Raw genomic sequence first — 12,872 nt, forward strand, 5'->3', positions numbered from 1 at the left:
TACAGTGTTGCGTCCGAGGGTTCGTCTGTTCATGCCTGTCGTTCACCTAGTCCGGGACCTCTTGCAAGCTCCCAAGCCCAGGGGAGAAGTAATGTCAAACGACTTATGGGTTCGAGAGGCCTTGACCAACGAACAGACGTTTTCCCTCTATGGTATCGGGTGTTTCTTACCAAGATCTCCCCTACCATAAGACGAGAGAGACGTTGTTTCTCCTCGCCATCCGTAGGCTTTTCGCATAAGAAACCTGTCACAAGGTTTCGAAGCCCTTAAGCGAAAGTCAGTCCTTTCAGGACAGGTCCAGCGTCCTGGTTACAGCCATTAGGACAGCTCTGACCCTATGCAGTCATCGGATAACTGCTCGCCGCCTAACAAAAGCGTAACACAGACTCCGAAAGTCTTTTTTTGTAGGCAAAGTGTTGCGGTCACAGACGTTACCCTCGTCTATTACCACAACCATTTCCGTTGATCCTTAAGGGGTTGTATGGCAAAACATGCAGTATATGCTTGCCTCCCTTATGGAAGACTATTCTGCCGATTAGTCCGTTGAGTCTAGCCGTTTATCTCATCGATATCCTGGCTTTCAGCCAACCTAACGTTCCTTTGTGCTTACTGTTGACGTTGGTGTAGCTTAGTCACGTCAGTCAGGTTGTTTAGAACCACACTCGATGCGGTCTCGTGTGGTTTTTCAGCCGCATTTGGACGTTAGGCCACTGGCTGATGCTCCTGTTGACGTTCTAGACGTTCACTAACAATCGGAGTTGACTTGTTTTGACGCTGTGCGTCAACCTCCGCATTCTAGAGTTGTTTTGACTGCTCAGTCTAGGCAGTCAAAGCAGTCTCGAGTGGACGCTGTACGTCCTCACGCACCTGTTGTGGTTGACAGTTCAGTTGTTGACAGTTCACAGACTGTCAAGCAGTTACATGACGTTGCGTTCTGGTCCGCTACTAATGCACCAGTGAGAGACTCAGCTTTTATCGGACAAGGTTCCTGTAGATGAGGAAGTTGCTGTTCTCCCTCCTACTGATATTCCCTTGAGGACTCTGTCAGATGGAGAGGAGCCTTAAGCTGCTTAGCCTCCTATGGACTTTAATTAAATCATGATGATTTTTTAAAGGATCTTCGTCCGGATCTTGTAACTGCTGCTCCTCGTTCGCCTAAACGTCAGAGCTTACACTAGGCCTAGCTACTTCGAAGCCGTTGTTTTTAAGCTAGTGCTCTCTCGCTCTCCTAGAGAGCGTTACGTTGGCTAGGCGACTGGTTTTTCACCAGGAGGAGTTTGGGGGATACAGCCTTTGCTTTCCCTTCTTTTAAACTGGTTTATAGAGCGAGAGTCTGATATGACACGAGAGAAGTTCTCGGCTTGGGAGTTCATGCCTCTGCCCAGATAGACTTCTCAATTCTGGTAGACTCTCCCTGGCGCCTAGCCAGGAGACGCTCCAAGTTGTTTACAGGTCAACTTCTCAGCTGTTGTCGAGCCTTTGAAGTTTTGCTGTACTATTATGTCACGCATAACAAGGCTTTCAGGGATGGTAAACGGTTCCGCCTCAGTCGCTAACCCCGTCTGTTGCCACACCTGCTCCCGTAGACCCTAAATGGGCTTGGCTGCAAGACATGCAGTCCAAGCTTGCGTCCTTGATAGAGGACTTTAATGCGGAGAAGAACCTTCTGGCCAACAACCTTCCAACCGGTCGATTGTGCGCCCTGTTGACGCTGAGGTAACCTACTCGCGTCTGCCAGTTGAGGTGGTTCCTCCACCGATGCGACCCAGTGTGGGTTGCCAGCCGCACGTTGACGTTAAGCGACGCTCGGAGGTGGTTGTTGACGTTCAGGACGTTCAACAACCAGCAGAGGTGACTTGTTGTGACGCAGTGCGTCAACCTCAGCAACCCGGTAGGGTGTTGACTGCACAACCCAGACGGTCTAGACAGTTTCGGGTTGACGCTGTGCTTCCTCGCGCACCCATGGTTGTTGACAGTTCACAGACTGTGCAGCAGTTCCATGATATTGCGTCCGGCTCCGTCACGCATCCACCAGTGCGACCGGATTCAGCGAGCCAGACGTTGCCCACTCCGTTGCCGTTTCCTCATCAGTTTCGGATGAGGAACCCTCTGATGAGGACGTTGCTGAACAACAAGACGATCAGCCCCCAGCCCTGCTATCCATCCAGAAGATGCTGAAGAAGGAACGCTGCTCAGTCAGGCTGTGGATGAGTCTGGTAGGGACGCTGTCATCCGTGGATCAATTTGTGTCACTAGGAAGACTACACCTCCGTCCTCTTCTATACCATCTAGCTTTTCACTGGAAAAAGGACAAGACGCTAGAAGCGGTCTCGATCCCGGTTTCCGAAAAGATAAAGTCTTGTCTGACTTGGTGAAAGGACAATATCAACCTAAGAGAGGGTCTTCCCCTGGCTGTTCAGACTCCCAACCACGTTCTCTTCTCGGACGCATCGGACGTAGGCTGGGGTGCGACATTAGACGGTCGGGAATGCTCGGGAATATGGAACTCGAGTGAAAGGACAATGCATTTCAACTGCAAGGAGCTACTGGCAGTACGTCTGGCCTGGAAAAGCTTCAGGTCTCTCCTTCAAGGCAAAGTGGTGGAGGTGAACTCGGACAACACCACGGCTTTGGCGTACATCTCCAAGCAAGGAGGGACCTACTCTCTGACGTTGTACGAGATCGCAAGGGACCTCCTCACCTGGTCAAAAGGTCTAAACATATCACTAGTAACGAGGTTCATCCAAGGCAACTTGAATGTCATGGCAGATTGTCTCAGTCGGAAGGGACAAATAATTCCAACAGAATGGACCCTCCACAAGGATGTATGCAAGAGACTTTGGGCCACCTGGGGCCAGCCAACCATAGATCACTTCGCAACCTCGATGACCAAGAGGCTCCCAATATTTTGCTCACCAATCCCGGACCCAGCAGCAGTTCATATAGATGCCTTTCTCCTAGATTGGTCACATCTAGATCTATATGCATTCCCTCCGTTCAAGATTGTCAACAAGGTACTGCAGAAGTTCGCCTCTCACGAAGGGACAAGGTTGACGCTAGTTGCTTCCCTCTGGCCCGCGAGAGAATGGTTCACCGAGGTACTTCGATGGCTAGTAGACGTTCCCAAAACACTTCCCCTAAGGGTGGACCTTCTACGTCAGCCACACGTAAAGAAGGTACACCAAGGCCTCCACGTTCTTCGTCTGACTGCCTTCAGACTATCGAAAGACTCTCGAGAGCTAGAGGCTTTTCGAAGGAGGCAGCCAGAGCGATTGCTAGAGCAAGGAGAACATCCACCCTTAGAGTCTACCAATCGAAGTGGGAAATCTTCCGAAACTGGTGCAAGTCAGTATCCGTATCCTCGACCAGTACCTCTGTAACTCAAATAGCTGACTTCCTCTTATATCTGAGGAAAGAACGATCTCTTTCAGCTCCCACTATCAAGGGTTACAGAAGCATGTTGGCATCAGTCTTCCGTCACAGAGGCTTAGATCTTTCCAACAATAAAGATCTACAGGACCTCCTTAAGTCTTTTGAGACCACGAAGGAGCGTCGTTTGGTTACACCTGGTTGGAATTTAGACGTGGTACTAAGATTCCTTATGTCAGACAGGTTCGAACCGCTACAATCAGCCTCCCTGAAAGATCTCACCTTAAAGACTCTTTTCCTGGTATGCTTAGCCACAGCTAAAAGAGTCAGTGAGATTCATGCCTTCAGCAAGAACATCGGATTCTCATCTGAAACGGCTACATGTTCTCTACAACTTGGTTTTCTAGCCAAAAACGAGCTGCCTTCTCGACCTTGGCCAAAATCGTTCGATATTCCAAGCTTATCGTATGGTTGGAAATGAACTAGAAAGAGTCTTATGCCCTGTAAGAGCTCTTAAGTTCTATTTAAAACGAACTAAACCTTTACGAGGCCCGTCTGAAGCTTTATGGTGTTCAGTTAAGAAACCATCTTTGCCTATGTCAAAGAATGCTTTATCCTATTTTATCAGACTGTTAATACGAGAAGCTCATTCCCATCTGAATGAGGAAGACCAAGCTTTGCTGAAGGTAAGGACACACGAAGTTAGAGCTGTCGCAACTTCCGTGGCCTTTAAACAAAATAGATCTCTGCAAAGTATAATCGACGCAACCTATTGGAAAAGCAAGTCAGTGTTCGCGTCTTTTTATCTTAAGAATGTCCAGTCTCTTTACGAGAACTGCTACACTCTGGGACCATTCGTAGCAACGAGTGCAGTAGTGGGTGAGGGCTCAACCACTACAATTCCCTAATTCCATAACCTTTTTAATCTTTCTCTTGAAATGTTTTATTGTTGTTTTTGGGTTGTCCGGAAGGCTAAGAAGCCTTTCGCATCCTACTTGATTTGGCGGGTGGTCAAAGTCATTTCTTGAGAAGCGCCTAGATTAGAGGTTTTGATGAGGTCCTGTTGTATGGGTTGCAACCCTTGATACTTCAGCTCCTAGGGGTCGCTCAGCATCCTAAGAGGATCGCGAGGCTCCGTAAGGAAGACGTACTTAAAAAGGCAGAGTAATTGTTCAAGTCGTCTTCCTTACCAGGTACCTATTTATTTTGTTTAGTTATTTTGATAACTTCTAAAATGAAATAAAAATTCTTAGCTCATATGATGTAAACATATTTTGCTGGTCTCTACCCACCCCCCTGGGTGTGAATCAGCTATTATAATCACCGGCTAAGTTATATATTGAAAAATGTTATTTTGATAATAAAATAAATTTTTGAATATACTTACCCGGTGATTATAAATTAAAGGACCCTCCCTTCCTCCCCAATAGAGACACAGTGGACCGAGGAGAAAATTGAGTTCTTTGTTTACAATGAGTAATGGGTATCTGAACGACAGATGGCGCTGTTGAGTACACCCCCTACCTGTGTAGCGATCGCTGGCGAATTTTTCCGTAGAGTTTTTCTGTCGAGCAACAGAGTTGCAGCTATTATAATCACCGGGTAAGTATATTCAAAAATTTATTTTATTATCAAAATAACATTTTCCTCAACTTAAACTCTTGAACTCTTTTTTGGACAGATTTAATTGTTGATGACTTGGATTGTTTTTTGGACTTTCTTTGACTAATTCAAAATGGCTGACGCTTCTCAAATTCCTAGATTTCGTAAGTGTAATGCTAGGGATTGCAATAGGCGTCTTCCAAAGGCCTCTCTCGACCCACATACTGTGTGTTCTAATTGTCGGGGTAAAACCTGTCAATTAGGAGATCGGTGTGAGGAATGTGTGGGCCTTTCGGAATTCGATTGGCTCGAATATGACAAGTATTCTCGTAAGCTAGAGAGAGATAGGGTGAGGAGGAGTTCCTCTAGATCAGTAGATTTTTCCTCTCCCCATGCCCCTGAACCTAATCCTTCCCCTGTAGTGGTTGTGCCTGAACCCCCTACTGGCACTCAGGAACCATCAATGCGGGACATGTTACGTGCCATTCATGCTTTGGGTGAAAGAGTTGAGTCGTTAGCTACAGATCGTAATCAACTCATGGCTGACGTTAAAGAGCTAAAGTGTCAGAGTGCCTCAGCGGAAAATCGTGGGAAAGTGATTAGTGCGCAAAGTGTTTTCAGTGTTGCGACCGAGGGTTCGTCTGTTCGTGCCTGTCGTTCGCCTAGTCCGAGACCTCTTGCAAGCTCCCAAGCCCAGGGTAGAAGTAATGTCGTACGACTTATGGGTTTGAGAGGCCTTGATCAGCGAACAGACGTTCCCTCTATGGTAACAGGCGTGTCTCATCAAGACCGCCCCTACCATAAGACGAGAGAGACCATTTTCTCCTTGTCATCCGAAGGCTTTTCGCATAAGAAACCGTGGAGCAAGGTTTCAAGGCCCTTGAAGCGAAAGTCGGTCCCTTCAGGACAGGTCCAGCGTCCTGGTTGTAGCCATTGGGACAGCTCTGACCCTTTGCAGTCATCGGAAGACTGCTCGCCGCCTAAGCAGCAACGTTACACAGGCTCAGAGAGTCTTGGTGTAGGCAAGGTTGTGCAGTCTCAGACGTTAACCCTGTCTTTTACCGCACCCATTCCCGTTGATCCTAAATGGGTTGTACTGCAAGACATGCAGATCAAGCTCGCCTCCCTTATGGAAGACTATTCTGCTGAAAAGGTTCACGATGATCCTCGCCGCTTAGCTAATCGAGATCCTGGCCTTCAGCCGCCAAAACGAGCCTTTGCTCGTCCTGTTGACGTTGGCGTTACTAAGTCACGTCAGTCACGCTTTGTAGAGCCTCACTCGATGCAGTCACGTGTTGACTTTAAGCCGCATATGGACGTGCAGCCACTTCCTAATGCTCTTGTTGACGTTCAGGACGTTCGCCAACCAGCGGAGTTGACTTGTTTTGACGCTGAGCGTCAACCACCGCAGTCTAGAGTTGTTTTGACTGCTCAGTCTAGGCAGTCAAAACAGTCTCGAGTTGACGTCGAGCGTCCTCCCGCTCCTGTTGTTGTTGACAGTCAGGCTGTTAAGCAGTTACATGACGTAGCGTCCTGGACTGCTACTGATGCACCAGTGCGTGTGGACTATGCGTGTCAAGCATTGCCAACCCCTTTGCTTGTTACTCAGCAGTTGTCGGATGAAGATCCTTCAGATGAGGACGTTGCTGACCCTCATCATGATGATCATCCTTCGGATGTAGACGAACCTAGAACGGTTCCTCCTTCTATGGACTTTAAGAAAGTCATGTTAATTTTCAAGGAGCTTTTTCCCGATCACTTTGTTACCGTTGCTCCTCGTTCGCCACCGTCTGAGTTTGCTCTAGGCTTACCTGCTAACATGCCAGCCTTTACTAAGCTAGTGCTTTCTCGCTCTTCCAAGAGAGCTTTACGACTTTTAGGCGACTGGTTGGATACCAGGAGGAGTTTGGGGAAGACGGCCTTTGCCTTCCCTCCGTCAAAGCTCTCGTCTAGATCGAGCGTCTGGTATGCCACGGGAGAAGTTCTCGGCTTGGGAGTCTCTGCCTCTGCCCAGGGTGACTTCTCAAGCCTCGTAGACTCTCCCCGCCGCCTAGCCATGAGACGCTCGAAGATTAGTTGGTCCTCCTCGGACCTTGACCATCTGCTGAAAGGCGTATACAGGGCCTTTGAAGTCTTTAACTTCCTTGACTGGTCATTAGGAGCTTTAAGTAGGAAAATCTGTCGGCTGATAGAGATGTTTCCTTACTTATAATGTCATGTATGGATAAAGCCATCCGCGATGGTTCCAATGAGCTTGCCTCCTCTTTTACGTCGGGAGTCTTAAAGAAGCGAGAGTCCCTTTGCTCTTTTCTTTCGGCAGGAGTTACTCCCTGTCAGAGATCAGAACTGCTCTTTGCTCCCTTATCAACGTCTTTGTTTCCGCAACAATTGGTTAAGGACATAGCTTCTTCGCTTATGCAGAAGGACACCCATGACTTGATGGCGTCCTCTGCTCGCAAAGGGACTCCTTCTACATCCTTTGCTGTAAGACCCAGGATCGAGACTCCGGCATCCAGATTTATCCCGCCCTTTCGTGGCAGAGCTCCCAGCAGGGGAAGTACTCGTGCCGAGGGAAAGAGAGGAAAGAAGAGAGGAGCCAAGTCCTCACGTGGCAGAGTCTGACTGCCCACAGCCTCAGACAGCGGTAGGAGCCAGATTGAAGAGCTTCTGGCAGGCCTGGGAGAAGAGGGGCGCAGACCAACAGTCTGTTCGGTTGCTCAGAGAGGGGTACAAAATTCCGTTTGTACGCAAACCTCCTCTAGTGACAACTCCCATCGACCTCTCTCCCAGGTACCGAGAGGAGTCAAAGAGACAAGCCCTAAACCTAGAAGTGTCTCTGTTGCTAGAGAAGGGAGCGGTGGTGAAAGTCTCGGACCTTCAATCACCGGGGTTTTACAACCGTCTCTTCCTAGTCCCAAAGAAGACAGGAGGTTGGAGACCGGTGCTAGACGTCAGTGCGCTCAACGTTTTTGTTACGAAAACAAAGTTCACTATGGAGACCACGAAGTCAGTCTTAGCAGCGGTCAGAAAGGGAGACTGGATGGTCTCTCTCGACCTACGAGATGCGTACTTCCACATTCCTATACACCCAGATTCCCAACCGTTTCTGAGGTTTGTTTTCAGGAATGTGGTATACCAGTTTCGGGCCCTGTGCTTTGGCTTAAGTCCTGCTCCTCTCGTGTTTACGAGGCTCATGAGGAATGTGGCAAAATTCCTCCATTTATCGGGAATCCGAGCCTCCCTGTACTTGGACGACTGGCTTCTCAGGGCTTCATCCAGTCATCGCTGTCTGCAGGATCTTCATTGGACGTTGGATCTGACCAAGGAATTGGGACTTTTGGTCAACCTAGAAAAGTCCCAGCTGATTCCATCCCAAACTATACTATATTTAGGGATGGAGATTCGCAGTCCAGTTTTTCGGGCTTTTCCGTCTGCCACCCGAATAGATCAAGCCCTGCTCAAAGTCCAACTAATGTTGAAGAGAGAACGGTGCTCAGTCAGGAATTGGATGAGTCTAGTAGGAACTCTATCATCCCTGGAGCAGTTTGTCTCGCTAGGAAGACTACACCTTCGGCCTCTCCAGTTCCATCTAGCCTTTCACTGGAACAAGGACAAGACGTTAGAGACGGTCTCAATCCCGGTCTCCGAACCAGTAAAGGCATGCCTGAAATGGTGGAACAACAATATCAGTCTGAGAGAGGGACTTTCCCTAGCAGTTCAGAACCCAAACCACGTATTATTCTCAGACGCGTCGGATTTGGGTTGGGGTGCGACCCTGGACGGTCGGGAATGCTCAGGTCTGTGGACCTCAAGTCAGAGGAGCATGCACATCAACGGCAAGGAGCTTTTGGCAGTCCACTTGGCCTTGATGAAATTCGAAAGTCTCCTTCGAAACAAAGTGGTAGAGGTCAACTCCGACAATACCACAGCTTTGGTCAAGAGATCGAGACATCTCCCTGTTAACGAGGTTTATCCAGGGCGACTTGAACGTCTTGGCAGACTGTCTCAGTCGGAGGGGTCAGGTAATTCCCACGGAATGGACCCTCCACAAGGACGTGTGCAAGAGTCTTTGGGCCACTTGGGGTCAACCCACCATAGACCTCTTTGCCACCTCGATGACCAAGAGGCTTCCAATCTATTGCTCTCCAGTCCCAGACCTAGCAGCAATACACATAGACGCATTTCTCCTAGATTGGTCTCATCTGGACTTATATGCATTCCCACCATTCAAGATTGTCAACAAGGTACTGCAGAAGTTCGCCTCTCACGAAGGGACAAGGTTGACGTTGGTTGCTCCCCTCTGGCCCGCGAGAGAGTGGTTCACCGAGGTACTTCGATGGCTGGTAGACTTTCCAAGAAGTCTTCCTCTAAGGGTAGATCTATTACGTCAGCCCCACGTAAAGAATGTCCATCAAAGCCTCCCCGCTTTCGTCTGACTGCCTTCAGACTATCGAAAGACTCTCAAGAGCTCGAGGCTTTTCGAAGGAGGCAGCCAGTGCGATTGCAAGAGCGAGGAGAGCTTCTACCATTAGAGTATACCAGTCGAAGTGGGAAGTCTTTCGAGACTGGTGCAAGTCAGCATCTGTGTCCTCGTCCAGTACCTCTGTAGCCCAAATCGCAGATTTTCTTTTACATCTGAGAAATGTTCGCTCCCTCTCAGCTCCCACGATTAAGGGCTTCAGGAGCATGTTGGCTTCGGTCTTTCGGCATAGAGGCTTAGATCTTTCCAACAATAAAGATCTCCAAGATCTCCTTAAGTCTTTCGAGACCTCTAAGGAACGTTGTTTGGCAACTCCTGGATGGAACTTAGACGTGGTCCTAAGGTTCCTCATGTCAGACAGGTTTGAGCCATTACATTCAGCCTCCCTGAAGGATCTCACCCTCAAGACACTTTTCCTAGTGTGCTTGGCTTCGGCTAAAAGGGTCAGTGAATTTCATGCCTTCAGTAAGAACATCGGCTTTTCTACAGAAAAAGCCACTTGTTCACTTCAACTTGGTTTCCTGGCCAAAAATGAACTGCCTTCTCGTCCTTGGCCTAAATCTTTTGATATTCCTTGCTTCTCAGAGATCGTAGGCAACGAACTGGAAAGAGTGTTATGTCCTGTTAGAGCTCTTAAGTTCTATTTAGCTCGTACTAAGTCCTTACGAGGTAGATCTGAGGCATTATGGTGTTCAGTTAAGAAACCATCATTGCCTATGTCAAAGAATGCTTTGTCATATTTTATCAGATTTTTAATACGAGAAGCTCATTCTCACTTGAATGAGAAAGACCGATGTTTGCTTAAGGTTAAGACGCACGAAGTAAGAGCTATAGCAACCTCCGTGGCCTTCAAGCAAAATAGATCTCTGCAGAGTATTATGGACGCGACTTTTTGGAGAAGCAAGTCAGTGTTCGCGTCATTTTACTTAAAAGATGTCCAGACTCTTTACGAGGACTGCTACACACTGGGTCCATTCGTTGCAGCGAGTGCAGTAGTGGGTGAGGGTTCTACCACTACATTACCCTAATTCCAATATCCTTTTTAATCTGTCTCTTGAAATGTTTTTAATATTGTTTTTTGGGTTGTACGGAAGGCTAAGAAGCCTTTCGCATCCTGGTTGATTTGGCGGGTGGTCAAAGTCATTTCTTGAGAGCGCCCAGATTAGGGGTTTTGATGAGGTCCTGTTGTATGGGTTGCAGCCCTTGATACTTCAGCTCCTGGGAGTCTTTCAGCATCCTAAGAGGATCGCTGGGCTTCGTGAGGAAGACAGACTTACAAGGCAGAGTAATCGTCTAAGTCAACTTCCTTACCAGGTACCTATATATTTGGGTTTTGTTATATTATAACTGTCAAAAACTCTAAGCATATACGCTGTAAACTTAATTAACTCTGGTCTCTACCCACCACCTTGGGTGTGAATCAGCTATTATATATTCACCGGCTAAGTTAAATATTTAGAAAATTATATTTTAATTATAAAATAAATTTTTGAATATACTTACCCGGTGAATATATAAATTAAAGGCCCTCCCTTCCTCCCCAATAGAGACGCAGCGGGACGAGAAGAATTGAGGCTTGTTTACATGCATATGCGGTATCTGGCCGATAGTTGGCGCTGGTGGGCACACCCGCAACCTTCATAGCGATCGCTCGCGAGTTTTTGTGTGTTTTTCTGTCGAGCCGCTGGAGCAGCAGCTATTATATATTCACCGGGTAAGTATATTCAAAAATTTATTTTATAATTGAAATATCATTTTTAGAATGCTGTACTGTACTGTAATGCCTTATGTAATTCAAAGTGTAGAATACTTAGATAAGAAATTATTTCAACAGAGTCTTGGATCTGTCATGCAATCAAGCATGCAGTCAAGTGTGAGCAGCCTAAATGATTTTGGAGAGAAAGCAGAACTGAATGTGAATGGGTACTCAAGCTCTCTTTATCCAGGATACAGCAATGGCTATATGAAAGGTTAGTCCATTGTTAACCCTTTTACCCCCAGGCTATTTGGAAATTTCCAACCCTTAACCCCCAGGCGGTTATTTTTTTCCCAGCACATTTTGCAGTATATTTTTTTAAAATTGCTCTAACAGCCTTAATTTTTGTCTTAGAGAGGTCAGGTTGGTCTCATTCTCTTGGAAAATGCCTGAATTTTCTCAAAATATAATAAAAAATATGAAAAAAAAAATTTATAGCATTTTTTTGCAAGGACGTACCGATATGTCCATGGGGGTAAAGGGATGGCTTTTGTGAAACGTACCAGTACGTCCTTTGGGGGTAAAAGGGTTAATAGTTTATCTATGAGTCAAAATGAAATGTATTTTTGGTGTAGTAAATTTTCATTTTCAATGAATGTAATTGAAGAAATACAAATATTTTTTAACTGGAACTCCAGTACATTTATGCATATTGTAAAACACTTACATAATTTGTCTTCAAATTGAATTATTTTAGATGTTGAGAAAATCTTAAAGAAAAATACCAATGTCTTTATCACATGTACAGCATCAAGCCCTACACCCTCATGGTGTTCCCGTAAGAGCCGGAGTCCGGCACCCTCCCTTACTGGGTCATGGAGATCGAGACGAATGCACGAAGGTTATTCTTTACCCCTCGACGAATTTCGAATGGCAGGAATGCAAGGAAATTTGCCAGTTGTTAAAGCATTAGTAATGCAAGGTATGCATTTTAAACTTATCATATTTACTATGCTAGGCAAGATATTACTGTAGTCATTATTAAGGTTGTGTACAGTACTGTATATAGTACAGTATCTCCCATAAGTACTAGCTTATTATTTGGCTATTACAAAGATAGGTTAAAGACTAAGTTTTCAAAAATGCTCAGCTCTTACTTATATAAACAAAGAGCAAAGAACTTTATGTGAACTTTTTTATGTGACCTCTAATGTAGTAAAACTTCATTGGGATGATGGACTGTAGTTATTTGGGAGACAGTTGTTGAGTGTTGATCTTGAATACTTGAAGAAAAATTTGATTACAATAGTGGTTATTTCTATTATGGGTAGTGCTAAATTGTAGGTTTCATTATGTGTCATTATGATAGTGATTTGTTGTAGAGAACTGTGCTTATTTTACAATAGTATTTTCTCATTACACTTTATTGAAGGTAAAATTGAGTATCAAATCATAAAGATATATTCAATAATGATATTCAATCTTTATTAATCTATTTTATCTCTCTTATATATCAAGGTATTGCTGTGGATCAAATTTTGAAAAGCGGTTGGACTTGCCTAATGTACGCTAGCTCATGCGCAAAGCCTCATATTGTGCAGTATCTCTTGCAGCAGAATGCTGATCCAAATCTACATAAAGGTAAGTGATCTTGACAGCAACTTGTAATGTTGGCTTTCTCAGTTCACTCAAAGACTTGTATGTATTGAAGATTTACTTAGTTTT

General features: G+C 46.0%; 1 protein-coding gene across 1 annotated transcript in view; it reads left to right on the plus strand.

The window, feature by feature from the left end:
- LOC137648741 (ankyrin repeat, SAM and basic leucine zipper domain-containing protein 1-like) overlaps positions 1-12,872 on the plus strand; it is a 77,581-nt gene that overhangs the window by 37,317 nt on the left and 27,392 nt on the right. The window contains exons 3-5 of the mRNA XM_068381818.1: positions 11,286-11,421; positions 11,956-12,129; positions 12,666-12,788. Coding sequence (XP_068237919.1) covers positions 11,286-11,421; positions 11,956-12,129; positions 12,666-12,788 — 433 coding nt within the window. The remainder of the gene's footprint in view (positions 1-11,285; positions 11,422-11,955; positions 12,130-12,665; positions 12,789-12,872) is intronic.

This window comes from Palaemon carinicauda, chromosome 10 (genome assembly GCF_036898095.1).
Source record: "Palaemon carinicauda isolate YSFRI2023 chromosome 10, ASM3689809v2, whole genome shotgun sequence".
Lineage (NCBI taxonomy): Eukaryota > Metazoa > Arthropoda > Malacostraca > Decapoda > Palaemonidae > Palaemon > Palaemon carinicauda.